This window comes from Ipomoea nil, unplaced genomic scaffold (genome assembly GCF_001879475.1).
Source record: "Ipomoea nil cultivar Tokyo-kokei standard unplaced genomic scaffold, Asagao_1.1 scaffold2403, whole genome shotgun sequence".
Classification (NCBI taxonomy): Eukaryota; Viridiplantae; Streptophyta; class Magnoliopsida; order Solanales; family Convolvulaceae; genus Ipomoea; species Ipomoea nil.
In genome coordinates, this window is record NW_017618831.1 from 933,792 (window position 1) to 959,502 (window position 25,711).

Consider the following 25,711-nt stretch of genomic DNA (forward strand, 5'->3'; position numbering starts at 1 on the left):
CATTTCTTCTTTTTTTTTTTTTCCCCTAAAAGAAAAAAAAAAGTAATAATAATTCGAATAATATGTACTAATAATGTACTCCATTTTCTATTTCAATGTCCAACTCCTTTTGAGCAACCAATTTTAACATTAATTAGCTGATTTCTTAAAACATTATTATACTGAAAACCTCACTTCAGGATAATAGTTGGCAAACCACAAAAAAAAAAAAAAAAAAAAAAAAAAAAAAAAAAAAGATAATATGTACTAGGAAGATCTAATGATAGGTTACGAGAATTATGTTCTACCCACTTGATCATCGTTTTCAGAGCATAAGTTAGCTATTTTTCATGGTTTGAAAAAAATAATAATTGGAGGACCAAATCAAACATCTTACTATCAAAATGGAGCATTGGTTGCTACACGATTATAAGGAAATTAAATAAAATTCAATCTTTACTACTAACTATTGCTTTTGTTTTATCCTAATAGTTTTTATACTTAATTGAGATAATTAATTGTTATATAATGTAATTGAACATACATCTATATTTATTATTTTTATTGCATTTTTCGGAAGTGTCGTATTAAAAAATAAACAATTTTCAACATTGAAATAAATGCTACCACTTTTTTCAACACCTAATTAAGCAAGTTTATAATCCCATTATGAATTAATTTGTCATTATCCTCTCAAAATTATTATTGATCTGCACACGTACTGAAGATATATTCTTTGTGTTTGCCAGTTCATAGACTTCTAAACCCCCACCCAAACGTTGCAAGCATCGACCATAGTGGATGAATAGACTACCCATGGTTTTCTCTCAACATTTATTATATATCGACAACCTTCATTCAATTGTAATATATTATTTTATTATTTTTATTATTGAAGCGATATCAACTTTGTCTTATTATATATGCTCGTGTTGTAGTTCTTCAAATGGGAGGTCACAGGTTCAAATCCTAATGGGGGCATTAACTCTTTGTGTCAAAAGTATGTATGGACAGATGTTACATCGAACTCTAGTAGGAACATTAACTCTTTGTGTCAAAAATATATACTGATATTACATTGTAACAGAGTCAATACTACTCAAGAATAAAAAAATATGCTATCACACAAAAAATAACTTGTTTTGTTAACATTCAACAAATAAAAAGATAAGAACATGAAATGACTTTTGACATTCATAAGAACTTACTTAAGAGTGGTGCATGCACCCAACATTTCAATATTAGGTAATAAAAATTATTAATTAATTTATCAAAAATTATCTTTGTCAAAGGAGAAACTTAAACAAATGGGAATGATGAAATTAATAATTTCGATTAAGCATAGAGTTTAAATATGAGAAGAAATGTTTAAAAAAAAAAAAAAAAAAAAAAAAGACTTTAAAAAAAAATATTTCAGATTCAACATGTCTTTCTCCCAACACTTGTTAGTCTCAATGGGATTCAAATTCGTGATATGCTGTCATACCATAATTTTCATGATCAAATGCTTATCACTACACTATAAGATATAGCTTGTAGCGAATACGCAAATTTACTTATTATACTTTCTTAACAATCAATGCCACGTCTCGATAGTAGAATGCTGGACTCGACTCTTTCACCGCTCAACAACCATCAATGTAACCGGCCTATAAGTAATGTTACAAACCTCTTAAATTTCTCCTCCAATCATTGTTTTTGACGTGACATAATCTAACTGGTAGGAATTTTTAGTATTTTGTTAAATATACACTTCAAATTCTAATATTTTTATAATATATGATCTACTTTTAGAGGTTATTAATTGGTTTCTTCCTAACATTTTTAATAACTTAGCTTGTGTATTTGTAAGTAGATTCCCTTAAAAGGGAAAAACAATGTAATATTAATAACTTAGCTTGTGTATTAGTAAGTAGATTCCCTTAAAAAGGGAAAAACAATGTAATATAAATGTGGGAAGGGGAGGAATGTAAACAATTACTTGGGGGAGTGAACAAATCTAAGATAAAATAGGGGACCCAAAGACAAAAAAAATCTAATTGAAATGGATTTTTTTGGCAGCAAAATCTAAAGCATTCTTCTTTTGTATGACCCACAAAGATTTCATGCCCACCCCCCCCCCCCCCCCCCCCCCCCGCTAGCTACTTTTTCTCTATATAACACCCAACCAACCTCATTTCACCTCTCCCCATTTTTCCTAGCTCTCACATACACCCTTTACTCTTTGTTTTATATATATATTATTCTCTTATTAAATATATACTGTTCACTTAAAGCTAAACCAACACACTCCCTCATCTGCTGTCCTTTTGTGACAGTTAACAGCATTGTCTGCAGACTTTTGAGGTAGTTATATATACATACATGCATACTATGTATGTAGTGTATGTACTATGAAAGAGGATGCTGTTTATGTTGTTGTTATTGACTGATCTGAACAAGTTTAAAGTTAGTTGAATTGAGAGTTAAGTGTATATATATATATATAGGTGCAGTTATAGATATATATGATGAAGGAAAGTGGCAGGAAACAAGGTGCAACTTCCCCTTGTGCTGCTTGCAAGCTGCTGAGGAGGAGATGTGCCCAAGACTGTGTTTTTGCACCTTATTTCCCTGCTGATGAGCCCCAGAAGTTTGCCAGTGTGCATAAGGTTTTTGGTGCTAGCAATGTCAACAAGATGCTGCAGGTAATTATATATTATATGCCCCTTACTTTTTATGTTTTCAATGGTTTTACACTTTTGATCTGATCTCTATGTATATCATGCTGGTCCACACCTATATCGACAATACTCGATACAATTGTATTGTATTGAGTATTACTGGAAATGGTTGGGTTCTAATAGTATTCAGTACAATCATCTATAGTACTGGGTATTATTGATATACCGGGTGTCAGTACTTTAGAATTTCTGTATAGATAATATGAGAAAATTTTAAAGTAGTGTATATACTTAGGGAAGTTATTATATTATATTCATTTGACATTACAAGTTGTATTCCCCCTATGACAAATTAAAGCACATGATATTATAACTATAATGGCATTGTAAAATTTCTCATGCATAAACATTATGCATATAGTCCATATTTACAAGTAGCTAGTACCTCTATAATATAAGCCTACTATACAAGCAGTTATTCACTATAGATTAACAGTACATGCCAACATTACTTGATTAGTTGATTTGAACTTTTTAGTCGTTTTGTAGAGCAAAACATAATTTGTGTCCAAGATTGATGTGCCTAATTATTATTATTATTTTTTAATCAAAATGATCATATCAATATTTATTTATATAATTTATAAATCTTTTTCAAAAAATATAATTTGTAAATAAAAACTTACAACTAATCAATTATTTACAAAATTTATGGATACAATATATTATCAAGAAACCAAATAAAATTTTCGCCATAAAATTCAAGGACAACACTAAGCTCGCATTTAATATTTGAAGTAGCACTCAAATGTAAGACTCTAACTCAACCGAGATATTATTACTAAGACATGTAATTATAGACAGATCATTTATACATCTCTATGAGTTAAAATATGCCATTGTTGTCTCCGAATAGGTAGACGAGAGTATGTAATATATGATTCTCATACTTAAAATTCACGTATTAAATTTTTATTTAACCCTCTTAGTTAAGTTTCTGCATATCACATTGAGTCTTTCTATTGCGGGTCCCAGTGCACACCTCGGTGTTTCCGGTCACCCAAAAAGATTATCCACAATTTAGAGTCTAATGCATACTTTACGACTGAAATAAACGGTCCATAAGCCCCACTCCAATAACCTGAAAATATATCAAAGTGAACCTTTATTGAAGTTAGCCAATTATGAATGTTCTTTATTAGTACACTATAGCATGATACTTTCTTCGTACTCCAATCTATTACTTTTAAGATTGAGTCTATTTCACTAAAAAAAAATTACATTAAATCTTGTATTTACTAACTTGTCTTGTAGTACCATACTTTATATATTTTTTTCATGTCATTTTTTATAGTGTTAATAGTATCAAGTACAATTATATACGTTATTTTTAATATATTTAATTGTATCAACACTGTGTCAATAGTATTCGGTACAATAAGGTGTATCACAATATCATTTGTATTTATTGATCGACCCCATAGCATATTTTTATATACTGTAATTTTTCAAGTGCTTGTATATTAATGGAATCCCATTTGAGAAACTCACTTCACTCCTAACATATGTTACTCTATTAGTTTATTTATAAAATTCGGGGCAACTCTAACTAAGTTAGTTAGACACTAGTAAGGTTATAAGTTTCACTCTCCATGGGAGTTGTATATTGGCATTCTTAGTTTAGAATCGGTAAATTACGGACTCCACCCATAATGCACATTTTAATAACGACTGCGGACCTTCCAGTAAATCAAAGTTTTAATCTAGACATTTATTTTATATATATATATATATATATATATATATATATATATATATATATATATATATATATATATATATATATAGTCTTTTTAAAAAGCAGAAGGTGAATCCTTTGGATTCTTACTAAAAGACTAAAAAAAAAACACAAATTTTGGAAAAGAATAAATAAAGGAGAGGGGGGCTAAGATTCAATTCCACACAATAAATAAAGCCTTGCCATCTTTAAGACCATTCAGCTCTTGTTTTTTTCTAGGGGAAGCAATCGTGAGTCCAATCAAAATGAAGCATATAGTCAACAAAATGGTTATATTCCTTAGTAATTGGGAAAAGTTGCACGTATTTGTGTTTGGTTTTTAAGATATAGATGTTGAGTTCACACTTTAAATATAAAGAATGGAAAAACAAAAATTTCCATGAAAGGTTTTGGTTTAATTTCTACTTTAATAATTTTGTCCTTTGAAACCAAGGTTAATTAAGTTGGTGTCATTGTGACATCATCATTACATAATTTAGACATACTCCATAGTATAATGTAATTTGGTCTTATATATTCTAAATATAAAACATAAAATACAATGACGTGACTTGTCACTTATAACTAATTAGCTACATATCTAGACAAATAGTGTTGATGATCCAAAGGTATTATTTTGTATGATGGGTAACTATTGTATGTACTACTGAAGTTTTAGTCAAAATCAATCTAAGTTGATCACAATTAACTGACTCAAACAAAAAAGGTCAATAGACGGCTACCACAAAAATTGTACTTGAAACATTATGGTTACTAAGTCAACAATTGGACCAGCCTGGTTGGGATTGCCTCCAATTTTAGTTAGATTTTTCAAATCTTCAAACTGATCATAAAGATGGTCAAAAATTGTTATTTTTAATAGAAAGTCTTAAATTTCCGATCACTTTTTGTGTGCAGTTTATTTATTTATATATGTTTTATATTGTGACACTTTAGGAGTTACCGGAGCATCACCGTGGCGACGCCGTGAGCTCGATGGTGTACGAGGCAAATGCAAGGGTGAGGGATCCAGTTTACGGCTGTGTAGGGGCGATATCATCGTTGCAGCAACAAATCGACATGCTCCAAACGCAATTGGCGATGGCGCAGGCGGAGGTGGTGCACATGAGGATGCGGCAGTCGGTGTCTTCCGGTGGCGGCACCGCCACGAACTCGCCGGAGAACATGGCTTCGCCGCCGACACCTTATCATCATCACCACCATCATCATCAAACCAGGTCCCATTTTAGCATGGACATGGTGATGGACCAGGCAACATGGGGGAGTAGCCATTGTGGTTATGCTTAGTAGGCTAGTGGTTCGACCAACTAGCATGCTTGCGGTGTCTTTTTTTTTTTTTTTTGGTCTAATATTTTGTTGGCTATCATTATGCTCTCTTTTCTTTATTGTCTGCCCATCTTTCTTTGTCACTTTTGCTCACTAAACATCTTTATAGCACATATCCTGACACAACCCCACCCCCTTGAGATGATGATGATATTGTATATGTTATATATGAGCTATTATTATGATATATATGCTTGTAGATATATTTATTATGTGTGGTATTGGTTGATTACTTACTTTGAGTTTTTACATAGCTCCTTGTATGGTTGCATTACATTTTTCCACTTTACATCTCAATCTTTATAAATTTAGAGATTTTATGCGGCACATGTTAGTACTGATTAAAGCTGAAAATACGCTAGCTATATACTCATACATATCATATATTTAATTGTATTGGTTACTATTAGCACAAGTACGTGTCAAATTATTATGTACAACCATAAACCATACTTGGTTATTATAACTGATCCGTACCCTAGGCCTAAACAATCCCATAAACTTAATATAAATGAAATTATTCACTACTATTCACTTTTTTTTAGGAGTCATCCTCAATTTTATAAACTCTAAAATTAATTAGTTTAGGTGACTACTTATACATCAAATCAGAACACCATTAGATCGATTTCATTCATGGTTGATACTTATCCGAGCAAATAATACCTATGCCAAAAACCAAATCCTAGAATTATATTGATTGAAACTCTAAAATTAATCGCTCTTATTTATAATCAACTCTTACCAAAGTTGTAAATAACACCCAATTTAGTTTTTAGCCCATGACTCCAATTTTTTATTTTCTTTCTCTAGTTGATTCCATCTCCTCTCCAATTTCTTGTCAACTACTACATCCAACATTGCATTTGGTTATTCTTTGCATAAACACGACACTACAAATCGATCTCTTACGTGTACGTTTTATTATTAGACTTTCTTCTTCTTCTTCTTCTTCTTCTTCTTTTTTTTTAACTTATTATTAGACTTTCTAATCACATCAAATGCTTAGATTATTTCACAACTAATTATAAATTAAGAGCTAAAATATATGTGGTGATGGCGTGCTAGCTGCCCAATTAAGACCATTAAGCACACCACAAAATAGCTCTCTGATGTAAAGGGAATCTCATGGCGTGACAAGTGAAATGAAGTTTCAATGTTTAGCAAGAAAATTAAATATAATTTTTTCAAAATAAGAACTTTCCTAAGAAGGGAGAGATCAACGTAACACTTAATAGACATATGTGCTCAATTTGAACATCTCATTAGCTAATTTATCACTCTTCTACACTTATATATCCACGAAAATTTTACAACGAAACTTTGGACATATTGTCCCCTTTATGAGAAGTTACAATTAAGTCATCAAGACAAAGTATAATTATATTAGCACAAGTAATGTAATTAATTATTCTAAAAAAAATGTAATGTAATAATATTAGCACATAATTGATCCAAATCATATCTTCAATTGCACTATATAATATTTTGATGTTATAATTTATATAATTATAAACATATCGATCCAAATATTCTTAATATATTTTAACAAATTCATTCCGTGCATTGCACGGATGAAAATATAGTTAAATAAAATACACACCAAATCATCCAAAAATAAAACCCAAACTAAATCCAAATGGCCCAAAAGTATACAACCTAGTATTCCACAACAATTGGAAAGTTATGGGCTAAACAATGGGTCATAGGATTGAGTTGAGCTAGATACAAAGGTGCTGATTTTGGGCTGCAATAAGACCTTTTTTGTAGGTTGGCATGAACACATGCATCAACTCCTAATAAACCCATCAGACCAGAAGTTCAATCACTTCAATTGGGTTCCAACTTCTAACATGGGACATTTAATTGAACTCTATAATTTTTTTTCAAATTTAATGAGATAAATCGAGCTAATTTAGTTTCGAGTCTTACACTAAATTATACATTTATGCTCATAAGTGTATTCAACCAAAACTCAAACCTTGAATGTTTGTGGAAGGAAGCCAAGGAACCGTCCTGCCGCTAGAAGCGAGTTTTAAATGGAATTACTCATCCACTATATCAATATTTTAGGGGTAACATGGGGCCATTTATTTCGTTTGTTGAAGTTCTGATTTCTTCCGCCATTAAAACACTTCTTTTTAAGCACTGTTCGAACTTGACAAAACTTTCATATAATCTTCTCAGTACCATTACTTTTGAGTGTGTACTAAATTTGATAAATTATACTATAAAAATCATGTACAACATGCTCGCTTAAGATAATGTTGATAAAAGTTGAATTAATGATTTTTTAGTACAAGAATACGTCCCACTTGTCCAACTACTCTTTCAACAAATTTGATTATTGTTGTTGTTAATATTGGTAATACTACTGACTTAACTTAGACTCTGAATACTATACAGTGATTTTGCATTTCCTTTCTATGTATAAACAAAAATTGAATAAAATGTCACTTTCGAACATAGTGACATTCTCCACACATGTAATGTAACTATGGATTCAAGAACACAACAATAAGTCAAAAGATGTCCACCTTCCATGAATTATGAGCCATGATTTTATATTACAAGAAAAATAAATAGTGGGAGAAGAAGAAAAATAAATATCTTCTTGATCTTTTGCCCACCTTAGATATTTCATTTAACTTTTGGCGTATAAAATGGGCCCAAGCGCGCAATAATATCTTTCACTCTACGGAAAGTTCTAGAGGCAGAAGACAGTACCTCCGCTAGTGACGCTTTACAACCAATGTCCGCCCCCGTCGCCGTCGCCGCCGCCGCCGAGAACGACGTGCTCGATACGCCGGTGCTCGATGCGGAGCGGGCCAATCTGCTGCAGCGCATTACGGAGGAAGGCGGCTACGCTTACGCCAGCATGGAAGCGCTAGCTGCGGGCGGCGATGTGAGGGCGGCGGAGGCGGCGAGGGAGATGGCTTGGGAGCAGCTTCACTCGGGCCCTTGGCACTCGGTTGTTCCCATCTGGAGGGACGCCTACTCCATGGCGTGCCTCCACGTCGCCAGGCTCCATTACGCCGCCGGCGATTTATGCCAGGCGATTCGAGCTCTCGACATGGGTATCATCATGGGCGGATTGGCTCTCCGGGATGACTTGAATCTCGCAATTCGGAAGGCCTCGAGAAAAGCTAGCATTGCTCTCGGAGCTTCTCTGGCAAAGGATCAACCGATTAGAATAGTTTCTGGAGAGTTTAACATAGAGGAGGTGAGGTTCGTCTCTTTCCCTCTCTCCTTGTTTCTCATTCTTTCTTATCAGGAACCGAAACTATGCCCTAAATTGCCAGTTGAGTATTAGATTCGGTAACCAAACAACTTAATGTAAAATGTGTCTATACATATATAGTAAGCTAATATATTTATATATGGTTCTATAATGAGTAATATTAACTTTGGAACATTAAACAGTGTCAAGAGCACAAAACATTTAGAACTAATCTCAAGAATTATTTGCCCTAGACTACTATTTTTAATCTTCTTTCTCCAGTTACAGTATCTTTTACTATGGGGATTGAAGTGAATAATTTCTACTTTCAGCCTAGATTTTCTGCTTTTGACCTTTTCCAGTGTGAAGTTGTTTTGGAAAAATTATAGTGATCATTTGGAGTGGATTTGCAGGTAGTGCGGCTTTTGCCTGTAAAGTCACTCTCCAGTAAGATAGTGGGAAAAAAGTCTGCTTTATCCTTCGAAAATTTTCTACAAGACCATCTTTTATCTGGTTCTCCTGTTGTAATCAGAGATTCTATGGATCACTGGCCAGCCAAGAGCAAGTGGAATGATTTGAACTACCTACGTAGTATTGCTGGCTTCCGCACTGTACCAGTTGAGGTAATTAAGATTGTGTTCGTTTTTACTTTTATTTCTAAGTCAAGCGATTATTATGTTCATTTACAGATTTACAGAAAATCTGGCTGATTGATGCATAGATGAGATTTACTGTGAATTATTATCTTGTTAAACTTTTAGTGTAAAGTTCCAACCTTGATCATTGAAGGTACTTAAATCATTTTTAGTGTACATGTCCTAGATGAACAATATTATGATCTAAGAATGGTTTTTAATTATCTAAAGTTGGTGTTCTGGAAATAATATTCAAGGTTGGCAAGAACTATTTGTGCTCAGAATGGAAGCAAGAACTGATCACATTCTCCGAGTTTCTAGAGAGGATTCGGAACGGTGATTGCACTTCTGCTGAAACTACATACTTAGCTCAGCATCAGCTATTTGATCAGGTATAAAATTTTCTAAACATATAGGGTAGCCATCTATTGTTGAGATGCTGATTGCTTCGCTCTTACCTAAATGGCAGATCCAAGAGCTGAAACAGGACATTCTTACCCCTGATTACTGTTACGCTGGAGGTGGGGAAATCAGGTCAATTAATGCTTGGTTTGGCCCAGCTGGCACTGTGACACCATTACATCATGATCCTCACCATAATTTACTTGCTCAGGTATGAATATGTAAATAAATATGGCCCGACCAACACGAATGATCCTACCCATTTTTTGTTAAACTCTGGAAATGATATATTATGTGAAAAAGCTATAAGTTGAGTTACACCTATTTTATAAAAGTATATGTGGTTTGTGTGACTTGAAGAAGCCTTCATAGTGTTTTGTGTGTTACAGTGCTCAGTGCTCAAGAGATTATGTTTGATGCAACTTTCTGAGAACTAGAATGGGTTTCTGACCAAGAAACAAAGTTCCTATTTATCTAATCTATGTGTGGCGTTGCATTTCATGTGTTATTTTATTAGTGGTAAATGCATTCTTAATTTCAGGTGGTTGGGAAAAAGTATATTAGGCTTTACCCTGCCACACTCTCGGAAGAGCTTTACCCACATAGTGAGACGATGCTTTGCAACTCCAGCCAGGTATGTCTGTACTAGATAGATAGATAGATTATAACATTCTGGCTAAAAGACTTAACCATCTAAATGTTCCCCGGTCCATTTCTTTCTTCGACACACAATTGATAGATAATTCCCTTCATTTTTATCTCACCAAAACTCTTGCAAAATGTGTTTGAAGGTGGATCTGGACAACATAGACGAGAGCGAATTCCCAAAGATATCAGACCTGGAGTTTCAAGACTGCGTTTTAGAGGAAGGGGAGATGCTTTACATCCCTCCGAAATGGTGGCACTACGTACGCTCCCTCACTACAAGTTTTTCAGTTAGTTTTTGGTGGAGCAATTCTGAGAATTCATCAGATACCTAACCACACCCACCATTCCTCTGCCTCGATTCTTTTGAAGTATCTCTATGGTTTCCTTGCATACAAAGTAGAAAGCCAAAACCATTTAACCATCCATACTCATTCTGGGCATCAATATGGTTTTTGATTGTACCATGTCTATGATGAACTAAAAATCTGCAATGTATAATTCCACCAAAGTGGGGGGCTACATAACCCTACATTAGTACATTTGGTTGACCTCACACACTTATCTTGCTGAAAACTCTTCCTATCCCGGTCCATTCTCTATATCGCTCTAATTTTATCCTGATATTCTCGATGTGATTCCCAAGTCCATTTTCTTCAAATGATAAGTCTAGAATCATTGATAATATATATAGGCTTCGGATTGCATGAGAATACACCACTAGAAGAAAACTAAAAACAAATTTCAGCTTTACATTGTAAAAATTTGATGACTTCGATCAGATTTTTAAAAAATATAGTGACATTTTTATAATTATTATTAATTTTACTATGCAAATTTGAAGATTTAAATTATATCATTTTATTAAGAAAAAGTTTACAAGAGGAATAAATTATATATTAGAGCAAACAAATAAAAAATTATGAATATAAAGAGTTAACACTAAAAAATATATATGATCAAATGTATCAATATTACAATAGTTACAATAGTTCAGGCTAAATGTGAAATTTACTCCAATAAACTAAATATTTTTTGGTATAAAAATGTTATTCTCCTCTCGCTCGGTAATTGGTACTTAGGGCTGCGTCAGGGTTTAATTCCGAAGGTTTTCGGATTCGTTCGCAATGGCGCCAGGTATACCAGTGTACTCACTTTACGTTTCCTTTCAATTTGATTAGTGATCGGATAATCTGCTCCTGCAACTTGTTTCATTAGTTGTTTGATTCTTGAATTGATCGGTTGTTCTGACAGATGGGAAGACGAATAAAACCGATAAGGAATCGATGGATTATATTTCGAGGTTGCCTGAATCTGTTATTCATCACATACTGTCTTTCCTTCCCTTCCAGCAGATCGTCCGTACTTCTGTGCTGTCCAAGACATGGAATCGCCTTTGGTCCAATTACCCTAACGTTGATTTGGCGTTGGATTTCGGGATGTACAATTGTCCTCGCCCTCAATTCTTGGGTATTTTCGAAAGGATCATGAACCAGTGCCTTTTTCGAAAAGATTGCATACAGAAATTGAAGTTAGGTATCAATTTCCCTGGTCTGGAAGAGTTGGTGCCCTTTTTGGATCGGTTGTTGGGGGCTGCAATTGTGAGGAATGTTTCTGAGCTAGTGATTAAACTCCATTGCCGCGTGGGAGTGGATGGCCCATACGGTTTCTATTCTATTCCTCAGGAAGTTTTTACTGGTTCGCTAAAGGTTTTAGAGATTGAGAGATGTAAGTTTGAGGGTTGCCATGCTTGCATTGAGCTTCGGTATCTTCAGAAGTTCACACTTAATTGCTGCAAATTCTTCGGTGAGAATTTGTTAAATGAGATTTTATGTGGCTGTCCTGAGTTGGAGTTTCTGGATGTTTCGTTTTGTGAAGGTGTTGGACATTGTCTCTCTGTGTTGAGTAAACCTCGGTTGAAATATTTTAATGTGGCTCATCTTAAAGAGCCCGCGAGGATTGAAGTCTTTGCACCGAGTCTTGAAACATTCAAATGCAGTTCATTGATACCTTGTGCCATTGACTTGGCTCGTTGCACTGTCCTGAAATATTTGGAATTGGATGGAGCTGACCTCTCTGCTGATTACATTCACATTCAAGATCTTTTGTCTAAGCTTCTCTATATTGAAGAATTGCAATTGCGTAACTGTAAAGTTGCAGACAAAATTGAGATCTCGAGTTCATGCCTCAAGAAACTAGTCATCACTGATTATATCAACTTTCTTGGTGTTGAAATGGATATTCCAAATTTACTCCATCTAGACGTCTCGGTTACAGGTCCATGTAATCCTCGAAGTAAGTTCAGTTCTTGGAATGTTCCAAAGGTAGAAGAAATTCACATGGGATTTTCTGTTCAAAGCTTTCGGGCTCTTTGCAGGGCTGGACTAAAAGGTTTTCTTATGAAATTACAATACTATGAGAATTTGAAATTGCTTATTGAATGCAAAGGTTTACAGGTAAATTTTCATTTTCTCATTCTGCATAGTTCAAATAAATCCACGAAGCCATTATTGGCTATTGCCTTCTAGCTTTATTGTTGTTATTGTTGTTGTTCTTATTAGTATATAACCAATTAATTAATGTTTCTATTTACAGATGCACAACTTTATTTTGCTTGAGAAACTACATGCCGTTTCCTTTTCTTCTCTCAATACCTTCTTAAAGAGGGCAATGCCAGAATCTATTCTCATATCATCCAGGAGAGTTGAAAATTTATCGGGTCACATGGGTTATCCTATTAGTAGCCCCATTAGTCTATCATTGATATGTTCTTCTCGCCAAAGTATAGAGGTATTGTGTTTGTTTTCATGGCCTTGTATATAAAGAATGCAGCCAGCCTTCAGTTCAGTCAATACGCATTAGTGTGCTGCAATATAATGTCCTGATGGTTTGCTTTACACTTCACCTGAATTGCAGATGCTGTATAGAAAACTGAGCAGTGACAAAACTATGCAGTTTGCATGTAGTGATATCCGGTTGGTTTCTACTGAAGAGATAGAGCATGAAATGGACTCTGCATGGAAAACCTTCATGAAGATGCATTCAATTGGTTACCAGACTGCGACAATAATCCTCCGTGGACGTAATTGGTTACTTGGTTAGAAGATGTTGTTTGAAAGAGGCTTTGTAGAAAGGAGCAGAATGTTGTTTGAAAGAGGCTTTGTAGAAAGGAGCAGAATGTTGTTTGAAAGAGGCTTTGTAGAAAGGAGCAGAATGTTTGACTTTAATAGGATGACTGGTTCAAACCAAGAAAAAATCAAAAACTGTTCATTGAAAGTCAAACTTGTAAATAGTTGAGGGTTACCCACAATCGTCGAGGGCTAAATTGAGTATTAACTCTTTATTTTATCTTATTTACCATTTTTGTGAGTGATAAAAGAATTAAAAGATGAAAATAACAGGTCCAACATGTTGGCTTAATAACCATAATTTCAATTAATCTCATTCTTCACTTCCAATTAGTGCAATCATAGTAGACATTTCTAGACAAATTTTGGAGACGCAATATTCAACGGGGTGAAATTGATGGAGAAGCAGTGATGGAAAGCCATTGAGTTCTGGTGTTATATCGGCCAAAAACCTTACATCGTCCGAAGTAAGTATGTTTTAGGATTTTTTTTGGAGACTTGTTTTCTTTGTAAGCGGAAGAATTAAAAAAGCTCTAGCATTGTTGTTCTAGAAGAAAGTGCACTAATATATGAAAGAAAAGATATTGTTGGGAATAATTTAGATTTTTTGAGAATTCTTTACAACGTTACTCGAAGTAGCGTTTCCATAATGGCTCCAACTCAGTTTCATCATTTTTATTTTCAGGAATTATTTGCTTGATGCATTAATCGATAGAACAGAATTAAGACAGCAACACAAATAATTTATTAATGCTAAGTAATTATAAGGGGAAAGGGTCAAATAAGCCCCTAAACATTACCCAATAAGTCAATTAGGCCCTCCAACTTTTAAAAGTTGCAATTAAACCCACTAACATGTCATTTTGAAGCAATAAGACCCACAATCCTATTGATGACCTGATATTACAGGTCACCTAAGATTCCAGCGAACCTCCGATGATCGTACGATAAATTTCCGGCAACGGTGTCAAATACCGACGACCGTGAAAATGTTTGCCGGTCTCGTTTGGACCATGGTCGCCTGCTCCGACGAAGGGGAATTTTTATATTTTTATTTCTCCTCAGATCATTATTCCATTTGTTCTTCTTTTTGGGATCCCCTGCTTTCTTGGAAATTATTTGCACGTATGTTTTTCCAGCTTCATTGGCCACCATGAAACAAAAACGCAAGCTAGATTTCCAAGGTGGGTTCTTCTATTTCTTTGATGGTTAGTTTTGCATCTGTAGTGTATACAAATAGTTGTATAAAGATGGGTTCTTGCCATTATTGCAGTCTTCTTCTTGGAGCAAAGCAGTGGTGAAGAAATAGTTGAATATACAAAGCGGCACCGATGAGTTCCATTCGGATTACACCATAAACGGTAAATATCAAATAAATCTCATAAATCTCTCAGCATTTTTTGGGGGATTAAATATACAGAGTGTTATTATTATTATTTTTATTTTGGTGAATCTTTGATTTTTTGAGAATTTGTATTTGTTAACATTTTTGCCAGATGGGATGAACAGAGTTTAACGGAGAAGGAAGAGTTGTGTCGTCGTGCCGGAGGATTTATCAGGTGAGTTTCTTGGCAGTTGTTTAGAACTTTCTCCATGCGATAGATAGGTTCATTATGCAATTTCGAAGATGAGAGAATCATAAAGTTTTGTGTGTCCCTTTTCATGGTCGTTCGTATTTGACACTGTTGTCGGAAATTTATCGTACGATCATCGGAGTGGGTTGGAATCCTAAGTGACCTGTAATATCATGTCACCAATAGGTTTGTGGGTCTCATTGCTCCAAAATGACATGTTCGTGGGTTTAATTGTAACTTTTGAAAGTTGAAGGGCCTAATTGACTTTTTGAGTAATGTTCAGGGGCTTATTTGACTCTTTTCTCTAATTATAATTATAATATTAATGTTACTAGTTTTTTCTCAAAAAAATGTTTCTTTAACTCTTAATTTTAGTTTTTTATTTATTTAGATGGGTTAAACAATCTTTTGAACAATTTTACAATCACTTTTGTAAATAGTTTCTAAGAAATAACTATGCAAACCTTATGTTTTAGTACTAAATTTTGAAAATTTTTAATTTTAAAAATTTTTTTAATTAAAAAAATAAAAATAAAAAATCGGCGGCTATGCGCCCCCTTGGCGCCTAACGTTTTTTGCAACATTGGGTTATCGATAATTAGGCTTATTTGATTCAAAATAACAAGTTGAAGGGTCTAATTTTACCTCTTTTTTTTTAATTGAAGAGCTTAATTGCACTTTTACCTATAGCTCAAGGGTTTATTTAATCATTTTTCCTATAATAATTAATTATGAATAATACTAACCTTTTCGTTAAATTTATTTATTTATTTATTTTTTGTTTCATTTCAAAAATAATAATAATAAATTTAACGTCTCCTCTGGGCTCTCGTTCCTTAGGGCTGCCTCAGGGTTTTCGGCTTCGTTCAAAATGGCGCCAGGTATACCACTGTACTCACTATACGTTTCCTTTCAATTTGATTAGTGATCGGGTAATCTGCTCCTGCAACTTGTTTCATGAGTTGTTTGATTGATGAATTGACAGATGGGAAGAAGAATAAAACCGATGAGGAATCCATGGATTATATTTCGAGGTTGCCTGAATCTGTTATTCATCACATACTGTCATTCCTTCCCTTCGAGCGTATCGTCCGTACTTCTGTGCTGTCCAAGACCTGGAATCGTTTTTGGTCCAATTACCCTAACGTTGATTTGATGCTGGATCACGTGATGTACGATTGTCCTCGCCATCAATTCCTGTGTACTTTCGAAAGGATCATGCACCAGTGCCTTTTTCGAAAAGATTGCATACAGAAATTGGGGTTACTTATCCGTTTCCCTGTTCTGGAGGAGTTGGTGCCCTTTTTGGATCGGGCATTGGGGGATGCAATTGTGAGGAATGTTTCTGTGCTAGTGATTAAACTCCATTGCCGCGTGGAAAGTGATGGCCCATACTGTTTCTATTCTATTCCTCGGGGAGTTTTTACTGGTTGGCTAAAGGTTTTAGAGATTGAGAGATGTAAGTTTGAGGGTTGCCATGCTTGCATTGAGCTTCCGTATCTTCAGAAGTTCACACTTAATTGCTGCAAATTCTTCGGTGAGAATTTGTTAAATGAGATTTTATGTGGCTGTCCTGAGTTGGAGTTTCTGGATGTTTCGTTTTGTGAAGGTGTTGGACATTGTCTCTCTGTTTTGAGTAAACCTCGGTTGAAATATTTTAACCTGTTCCATGTTAAAGAGCCTGCAAGGATTGAAGTCTCTGCACCCCGTCTTGAAACATTCAAATGCAGTTTACTGAAACCTTGTTCCATTGACTTGGCTTGTTGCGTTGTCCTGAAATATTTGGAATTGGATGGAGCTGACCTCTCTGCTGATTATGTTCCCATTCAGGATCTTTTGTCTAAGTTTCTCTATATTGAAGAATTGCAATTGGGTAACTGTAGAGTTGCTGACAAATTTGAGATCTCGAGTTCATGCCTCAAGAAACTACGCATCATTGATTTTAGCAACTTTCCTGGTGCTGAAATTGACATTCCAAATTTACTCCATCTAGACTTTGCTTTTACAGGTGCATGTAATTCTCGAAGTAAGTTCTGTTCTTGGAATGTTCCAATGGTAGAAGAAATTCACATGGCATTTTCTGTTCAAAGCTTTCGGGCTCTTTGCAGGGCTGGACTAAAAGGTTTTCTTATGAAATTACGTAACTATGAGAATTTGAAATTGCTTATTGCATGTAAACAGGTAAATTTTCATTTTCTCATTCTGCTTAGTTCAAATAAATCCACGAAGCCTTTATTTGCTATTGGCTTCTAGCTTTTTTGCTGTTATTGTTGTTGTTCTTATTAGTATATAACCAATTAGTTAATGTTCTATTTTCAGTTGGAGAAGTTTATTGTGCTTGAGAAACTACATGCCGTTTCCTTTTCATCTCTTGATACCTTCTTAAAGAAGGCAACGCCAGAATTTATTGTCATATCATCCAGGAGAGTTGAAAATATATTTGGTCACATGTTGTTTCCTATTGATAACCCCATTAGTGTATCATTGATATTTTCTTCTCGCCAAAGCATAGAGGTATTGTGTTTGTTTTCATGGCCTTGTGTATAAAATTTGCAGCCAGCCTTGAGTTAAGTCAATACGCATTAGTGTGCTGCAATATAATGTCCTGATGGTTTGCTTTACACTTTACCTGAATTGCAGTTGCTGTATAGAAAACTGAGCAGTGAGAAACCTATGCCGTTTGCATTTAGAGATTTCCAGTTGGTTCCTACTGAAGAGATAGAGCATGAAATGGACTCTGCATGGAAATCCTTCATGAAGAAGCATTCAACTGGTTACCAGACTGCGACAATAATAGTCCGATGTTTAAAAGAGGCTTTCTAGAAAAGGAACAGAATGGGTAATTCAGGGGAAGATTGGAATGACAATCTTGAAATATCTATTGGAAAATTATCTGCAGAAATTGAAACTTTTTGCGGGTGAGAAATTGAGAATGTGTTGAACAAGATTCTATCTGGATGCCCTGAGTTGGAGTTTCTGGAAGTAAATTGTTGGGGCATCGGAAGTTTTATCTCTATTTCATGTAATCCTAGGTTAAAATATTTCTGTATTGATGGTGGTGGTACAGAGCTGAAGAAGATTGAAATTTTCGCACCCAGTCTTGAAACATTTGAATATATTTCACGAAATTCATGTGCCATTGACTTGGCTAGTTTCACTGCTCTGAAACATTTGAATTTAAATTAACCTTACCTCTTTGCTCATCATCTTCCTCCTATTCAATATCTTTTGGCTAAGGTTCTCAGTATTGAAAGTTTGTTATTGTGAAAAGGCCAAATTAAGATCTCAAGTCCATGCCTCTACTATAAATATAATTATGTACCTTCAATTAACACATTATGTACCTACAGTTAACATGTAAACGAATAATGTCAACTATAAATATATAATCTGAAGTTATTTTCGGACTAGGATCTACAATGCAAGGTAAACCCTAGTCCATGGTATAATTTGTGGATGTGGATGAGTTAGGTCCAGAATTTGGGGAGAAAAGGGAGAAGGGTTGGAAATGTTCTTAAGCTATTTTTATCCCGATAATATTCTCTCACTCCTGCATCATTAAATTTGTAAATTATTTACTATTTGCTTCACACCCCTGTAATATTTTTCACTTTTAAAAATGGTAGAAAAAAAAATCAATTGCAGACTTGCTATTATAACAAACGGGAATAAGGATAGCTTTATCCTTTGGGGATGAGGATAGCTTTATATAACAAACGGACTAGGATCTACAATGCAAGTCACATAAGCTAACAAAATAAAAATAAAAATTTACATCACCTCCTACGTCATCTTGAAAGGGGTGGAATGAGGATAGCTTTATCCTTTGGGAGAAAAGTACTAATTAAAAGAAAAAGGGATTGTTTAAAAAAAAAGATTAAATAAATTCAACGTTTTTATAGTATTCAAAAAAAAATAAAAAATTCAACGTTTTTAATGGGCTTTGACTCCTTTGAGCTGTACTAGTGTACTCTAATTCTCCGCGTCTCCTTCTCTACCTTAAGGCTTAATGTAGGTTAGGGTTTATGCCTTCCTCCATACTGGCTCCAATCCACTAACTCCTTTGTATTTTCTTCCAGAAATTGTTTGATTGTTGCATTAGCCGTCTAACAGATTAAACCATGAATGAAACCGGAACATTTGAGGAGGAGGAGTTGGATTACTTTTCGAGGTTGCCTGAATCTGTTATTCATCATCAAATATTGTCGATCATTCCGTTCAAGGATGTGGTCCGTTGTTCCGTCTTGTCTAAGAAGTGGAATCGCATTTGGTGCAATTACCCCAACATTGCATTGGAATTTCGTGCCCCCGAGGAGGAGGAGTTTGGTGCTCCAAGATCCTCTCGTCCACGTTCTCAGCGCACATTCCTGGATCATATTGAAGTGGTCTTGGAGCAATGCCTCTTTCGAAAAGCTTGCATACAGAAATTGCAGTTTGCCACTTATTATAGTAGTCTGGAAGAGTTTGCTCCCGATATGGATCGCTGGATGGGGGCTGCGATTGAGAGAAATGTTTCCGAGCTAGTGCTTCAGTTTACATACTTGGGACCGTTCTGTAATCCAGAGATTTTATATTCTATTCCACAGAGAGTTGTTGTTGCCCATTCACTGAAGGTTTTAGAGGTTGAAGGATGTAGGTTTGATGATAGGTTTACCTGCATTGAGCTATCAAATCTGCAGAGATTAAAACTTTGTTCGTGCCAAGTTGTGGGTGAGAATGTGTTGAACAAGATTCTATCTGGATGCCCTAAGTTGGAGTTTCTGGATTTAATTGATCTGTGCGGCTTAAGTTTGATCTCTATTTCGTGTAACCCTAGGTTAAAATATTTCTGTATTCATGGTTTCAGTGATAAAGAGCTGAAGAGGATTGAAATCTTCTCACCCAGTCTTGAAACATTCAAATATGCTTTACAATATCCATGTGCCATTGACTTGGAAACTTGCACTGCTCTGAAACATTTGTTTTTTAATAACGCTTACTACTCTGCTCATCATCTTCCTATTCACTATCTTTTGCCCAAACTTCTCTGTATTGAAAGCTTGAGGTTGTTGCACTTGCATGAATATAAAGCACAAGGCCAATTTAAGATCTCAAGCCCATGCCTCAAGAGACTAAAGTTTTGTTTTCCCCGTAGCTTTCCTGGTGCTATAATCGACACTCCAAATTTACTTGAACTAGACATGTCTGTTTTAGGTGCATGTAACTTAGATTTCAAGTTCAGTTCTTGGAATGTTCCAAAGCTAGAGAAAGTTCACATGGGGTTTTCTGTTAAAAGCTTCTCGACTGTTTACAGGGCTGGGCTAGAGGGTTTCCTTTTGAAATTACATAATTATGAGAGTTTGAGGTTGTATATTGGAAGCAGGAATGGTTTTGTTCAGGTAAGTCTTTATTTCCTCATCTTGCTTCCCCTTCAACAATTGAATAATTGCAGCAGGCCATTAATGTGTGCATTTGCAGAACATGATTATACATGAGAAACCGCTTGCAGTTCTGTCTTCATCTCTCGATGAGTTCCTGATAAATGTCAGGCTAAACTCTTTTGTGATATCATCTTTTAGAGAAGAAGAATCCCTACCAACAGCATTGGATATGGCAAGGCGTGTTTTAGTACACCCTGTTTGTCTATCCTTGATATGTTCTTCTCCTCAAAGCATTGAGGTATTACATTGCATTATATTCTTTGCAAGCTAGCTTTCAGTTCAGTCTATGGGCAATATATATAATAATGTCTTGAGTGTTTGTTTTTACTGGTTTACCTGAATTGCAGTTGCTGTATAAAAACTTGAGCAAAGCTGAACAACTACGATCGAGGTTTAATACTTTTGAGCTGGTTTCAACCCAGGAGATAGAGCATGAAATGGACTCAGCCTGGAAATCCTTCATCAACATCCATTCAACCGGTTACCACACTGCAACAATAATCATGGGTCCTAAGAATAAACTTATGTGTAGATGATTTATATTTTTTGGAATGACTAGAGGAACTTCATGGGTCCTAAGAATAAACTGTGTAGATGATTTATATATTTTGGAATGACTAGAGGAACTTGCAATCCTATCTGATCTGGGCTAAACTACCTCTCTTTATGACCTTAGCTAATGAGATAAATCAACTTAGGTTGTTCATAACTGATCCATTCAAACAAAAAAGGTTATTAAGTTGCTCTGCTCCCATTGAAATCAAAATTTGAATTTTTGTAGATACCAAGTTAATTGCCTGACCAATTATGCCTGGCGAGCACATCCTGAGTTCTAACTCATGCTCAAACAATTGACCAAAAGAAGAGAGGTGGTGCTTCTCTGTTATGGAGAAGTGACAAGTTAGCTACATAATTTGCTACTCTATTCTCTTCTCAAATTGAAAATTGGAGTGATCCCATAAATGGTGTTTGGGTCCATTCATATGGGTTAGGTGGCTCTTGTGGGTATCAGTTCAAACCTGTAACATCTTTAAAATTAATCTTTTTTAATCTCATTATATGGTAATGAGATTTTTGGCAAATTGTTCAGGGAATCATGATTTACACAACTTTATGAACTACGAATATAATGTAATATTGAAATATTAAATGTATATTATTTGATAGTATATAAAGTGATGTGCTTTTAGTGTTCAAATAATGCATTTTCATATAGTGTAGTTTTAGTATATTAATAATGTATTTTTTATTTATGGTTCATTGAATAATTATTGGAGATTTTAAGAGAAATTTCTAATAGAATTTTACATTTTTAAATTGAGTTCTCAATTGTTAGAATCAATGACTAAATCGAAAAAAATCACTATAATTGATGACTAAATTGGATAAAATCACAATAATTGAAAGCTAACTTAGGTAAAATTATTATAGTTGTGGATTAAATTGTGTATTAATAGAGGTGAACTTACGAAGCTATCTTAACAGATGACTCAATTGGGTAAGACCATCAAAGTTGGATGGCCTAATTAAGCATATAAAAGAAAAAGTTGAAAAAACCCACAATAATCGATGACTAAATTAAGTATTAACTCTTTATTTTATTTTATCGGCCATTTTTGTGAGTGATAAAAGAATTAAAAGATGAAAATAGCAGGTCCAACATGTTCACTTAATAACCATAATTTCCATTAATCTCATTCTTCACTTCCAATTATCTGAAATTATTATATAATTATAATTATAATTACAAATGATGTCTGCATTTATTCTCCTGTCTCCTTTTTGAACTGTACTCTAATTCTCCAGTCTCCTTCTCTACCTTTTAAGGGCGTTTGGTTGTAGGGGAAATTATATTGAAAATGAATTGTAATTCTATGGGAGTTGAATTACTGGGAATAAAATGAGAATTTAAATTCCAGTGTTTGGTTGACAGGAATGGAATTATTGGGAATTTCAATTTCAATGTTTGGTATACATGAGAATTGAAAGGGAATAAGTAGTATAAAGTCCAAAATGCCCATTGTTGTTAAAAGGAAAGATCAGATATTCATTTTAGGTTAAAAAAAGAGAATGGTAATTTTGTCTCATCAGTATTTTTTTTCTTCCTAAAATTTCAGGAATCAAAATACCAGAGGAACATATGGGGGAAGGTAATTGCAATTCCCTCCAACCAAACTATAGAATTTAATAACCTTTAGGGGTCGTTTGGTTCACGGAATGTCAATTACCTTAGGGAATGTTAGATTGCTGGGAATGTTAGATTAGTGGGAATGTTAGATTCCTGTGTTTGGTTAAAATTGGGGTATGTAATATAATCATGTTTGGTTTAGGGTATCTTTATTCACACACTATAATATCCTTAACATATTTTTATATATTTTAATAAATTTAAAAATTAAAATAAATAAATAAGATAACGGTATCATATATAGTTACATGATTTTAAAATATTAACTAAAATATTGAACTTGAGAAACAAAATTATTTTATATGCTAACCTAACATAATAAAAATAAAAAATATATAATTACAAAAATATTATATATGTGTGTGTGAGATAAACTAACATAACCAAGGTTATCTTACATAACCTTAGAAATTGAAGGGAATCACATTCCCTTCAAAATCCTATGTGGAGGGAATGTGACATTCCTGGGGAATGTTAGATTCCCTGAGATAATGTGAACCAAACATAGGAATGTGAGCTTTGGAATGTCACATTCCCTTGGTTATGTTATATAACCTGAACCAAACGCCCCCTTAGAATTATGTGAGAATTAAGTGGGAATGAAATTTAAAATCCCTCCAACCAAACACTCTGTAAGTCCTTAACTCCTTAAGCTCTATTAGGGTTTATTTGCAAAGGTTATGCCTTCCTCCGTGCTGGCTCCAATCCAGGTACATCACTAACAGATTAAGCCATGAACGAAACCGGAACATTCGAGGAGGAGGAGGAATTGGATTACTTTTCGAGGTTGCCTGAATCTGTTATTCATCACATTTTGTCGATCCTTCCGTTCAATGATGTGGTCCGTTGTTCCGTGTTGTCTAAGAACTGGAATCGCATTTGGTGCAATTACCCCAACATTGCATTGGAGTTTCGTGCGTCCCGTAGACCTTCTCATCGACGTGCTCTGCTCACATTCCTGGATCATATTGAAGGGATCTTGGAGCAATGCCTCTTTCGAAAAGCTTGCATACAGAAATTCCAGTTACATATTACCTTTTATAGTAGTCTGGAAGAGTTTGCTCCCAATATGGATCGCTGGATGGGTGCTGCGATTGAGAGGAATGTTTCCGAGTTAGTGCTTAAGTTTACATACTTGTGTAGACCGATTTTATATTCTATTCCACAGAGAGTTGTTGTTGCCCATTCACTGAAGGTTTTAGAGGTTGCAAAATGTAGGTTTGAGGATAGGTTTACCTGCATTGAGCTATCAAATCTGCAGAGATTAAAACTTTGTTGGTGCCAAATTGTGGGTGAGAATGTGTTGAACAAGATTCTATCTGGATGCCCTAAGTTGGAGTTTCTGGATTTAATTGATCTGTACGGCTTAAGTTTGATCTCTATTTCGAGTAACCCTAGGTTAAAATATTTCTGTATTCATGGTTTCCGTGTTACAGAGCTGAAGAGGATTGAAATCTTCGCACCCGTTCTTGAAACATTCAAATATGCTTTAGAACATCCATGTGCCATTGCCGTGGATACTTGCACTGCTCTCAAACATTTGTTTTTTTTTAACGCTCACTTCTCTGCTCATCATCTTCCTATTCACTATCTTTTGCCTAAACTTCTCTGTATTGAAAGCTTGGAGTTGTTTCACTTGTATGATTGTGAAGCAAAAGGCCAAATTAAGATCTCAAGCCCATGCCTCAGGAGACTATTTTTTTATTTTTCCCGTAGCTTTCCGGGTGCTATAATCGACACTCCAAATTTACTTGAACTAAACTTATCTGTTTATGGTGCATGTAACTTAGATTTCAAGTTCAGTTCTTGGAATGTTCCAAAGCTAGAGAAAGTTCACTTGGCGTTTTCTGTTGAAAGCTTCTGGACTGTTTACAGGGCTGGGCTAGAGGGTTTCCTTTCGAAATTACATAATTATGAGAGTTTGAAGTTGTATATTGGAAGCAACAATGGTCATGTAAGGGTAAGTCTTTATTTCCTCATCCTGCTTCCCCTCCCACAATTGAATAACTGTAGCAGGCCATTAATGTGTGCATTTGCAGGACATGATTATGCATGAGAAACCGCTTGAAGTTCTGTCTTCGTCTCTCGATGAGTTCCTGATGAATGCCAGGCCATACTCTTTTGTCATATCATCTGTTAGAGAAGACGATCCCTTACCATCAGCATTGTTTAGGTCAATGCCTGATACGAAACTTCCTGTTCGTCTATGCTTGATATTTTCTTCTCGCCAAAGCATTGAGGTATTACATTGCATTATATTCTTTGCAAGCTAGCTTTCAGTTCAGTCTATGAGCAATATATATAATAATGTCTTGAGTGCTTGTTTTTACTGGTTTACCTGAATTGCAGTTGCTGTATAAAAACTTGAGCAAAGCTGAAAAACTACGGTTTAATACTTTTGAGCTGGTTTCAACCCAGGAGATAGAGCATGAAATGGACTCTGCCTGGAAATCCTTCATTGACACCCATTCAACCGGTTACCACACTGCTACAATAATCATGGGTCCGAAGGTGAACAACTGAACATGGTTGGGAGTTGGATGGTTTAAAATAGGTTTCCTAAGAATAGACCATGTGAAGATGATTGTTTTTGTTTTGTTTTTGAAATGACTAGAGGAACTTGCAATCGTATCTGATCTGAGAGTGTGCACTGGCTAAACTACCTCTCTTTATGATCTTAGCTAATGAGATAAATCAACTTAGGTTGTTCATAACTGATCCGCTCAAATAAAA

At 34.8% G+C, this 25,711-nt stretch overlaps 5 protein-coding genes across 10 annotated transcripts; all 5 read left to right on the forward strand.

The window, feature by feature from the left end:
- Positions 1–2,181: 2,181 nt before the first annotated feature.
- Positions 2,182–5,876, forward strand: LOC109152201 (LOB domain-containing protein 4-like). Its single transcript, XM_019299789.1, has 2 exons — positions 2,182–2,666; positions 5,377–5,876. Exons 1-2 carry the CDS (start codon positions 2,487–2,489, stop codon positions 5,725–5,727), a joined length of 531 nt encoding a protein of 176 aa, XP_019155334.1. The 5' UTR covers positions 2,182–2,486; the 3' UTR covers positions 5,728–5,876.
- Positions 5,877–8,518: 2,642 nt separating this feature from the next.
- LOC109152231 (lysine-specific demethylase JMJ30-like) lies at positions 8,519–11,294 on the forward strand. Its single transcript, XM_019299819.1, has 6 exons — positions 8,519–8,989; positions 9,400–9,609; positions 9,879–10,013; positions 10,091–10,234; positions 10,565–10,657; positions 10,815–11,294. Exons 1-6 carry the CDS (start codon positions 8,519–8,521, stop codon positions 11,001–11,003), a joined length of 1,242 nt encoding a protein of 413 aa, XP_019155364.1. The 3' UTR covers positions 11,004–11,294.
- Positions 11,295–11,641: 347 nt separating this feature from the next.
- LOC109152329 (F-box/FBD/LRR-repeat protein At3g26920-like) lies at positions 11,642–18,699 on the forward strand. Of its 6 annotated transcripts, XM_019299950.1 has the most exons (5): positions 11,656–11,805; positions 11,923–13,124; positions 13,264–13,458; positions 13,585–13,804; positions 18,199–18,464. In XM_019299950.1, the coding sequence occupies exons 1-4, from the start codon at positions 11,796–11,798 to the stop codon at positions 13,768–13,770; spliced, it is 1,593 nt and encodes a 530-aa protein (XP_019155495.1). In that variant the 5' UTR covers positions 11,656–11,795; the 3' UTR covers positions 13,771–13,804; positions 18,199–18,464. The 6 variants fall into 6 exon arrangements, with proteins under 6 accessions (XP_019155499.1, XP_019155496.1, XP_019155495.1 ...); XM_019299954.1 differs by lacking the exons at positions 11,923–13,124; positions 13,264–13,458; positions 13,585–13,804 and adding exons at positions 16,356–17,551; positions 17,690–17,884 and having other exon boundaries at positions 11,642–11,805; positions 18,011–18,699; XM_019299951.1 differs by lacking the exons at positions 13,264–13,458; positions 13,585–13,804 and adding an exon at positions 17,690–17,884 and having other exon boundaries at positions 11,650–11,805; positions 18,011–18,699.
- A 792-nt stretch (positions 18,700–19,491) lies between these two features.
- On the forward strand, positions 19,492–21,349 carry LOC109152232 (F-box/FBD/LRR-repeat protein At5g44980-like). The gene is made up of 3 exons (XM_019299820.1): positions 19,492–20,748; positions 20,828–21,028; positions 21,138–21,349. Exons 1-3 carry the CDS (start codon positions 19,492–19,494, stop codon positions 21,324–21,326), a joined length of 1,647 nt encoding a protein of 548 aa, XP_019155365.1. The 3' UTR covers positions 21,327–21,349.
- Positions 21,350–23,711: 2,362 nt separating this feature from the next.
- LOC109152233 (F-box/FBD/LRR-repeat protein At5g44980-like) lies at positions 23,712–25,692 on the forward strand. The gene is made up of 3 exons (XM_019299821.1): positions 23,712–24,938; positions 25,018–25,218; positions 25,328–25,692. Exons 1-3 carry the CDS (start codon positions 23,712–23,714, stop codon positions 25,499–25,501), a joined length of 1,602 nt encoding a protein of 533 aa, XP_019155366.1. The 3' UTR covers positions 25,502–25,692.
- The last annotated feature ends 19 nt before the right edge of the window (positions 25,693–25,711 follow it).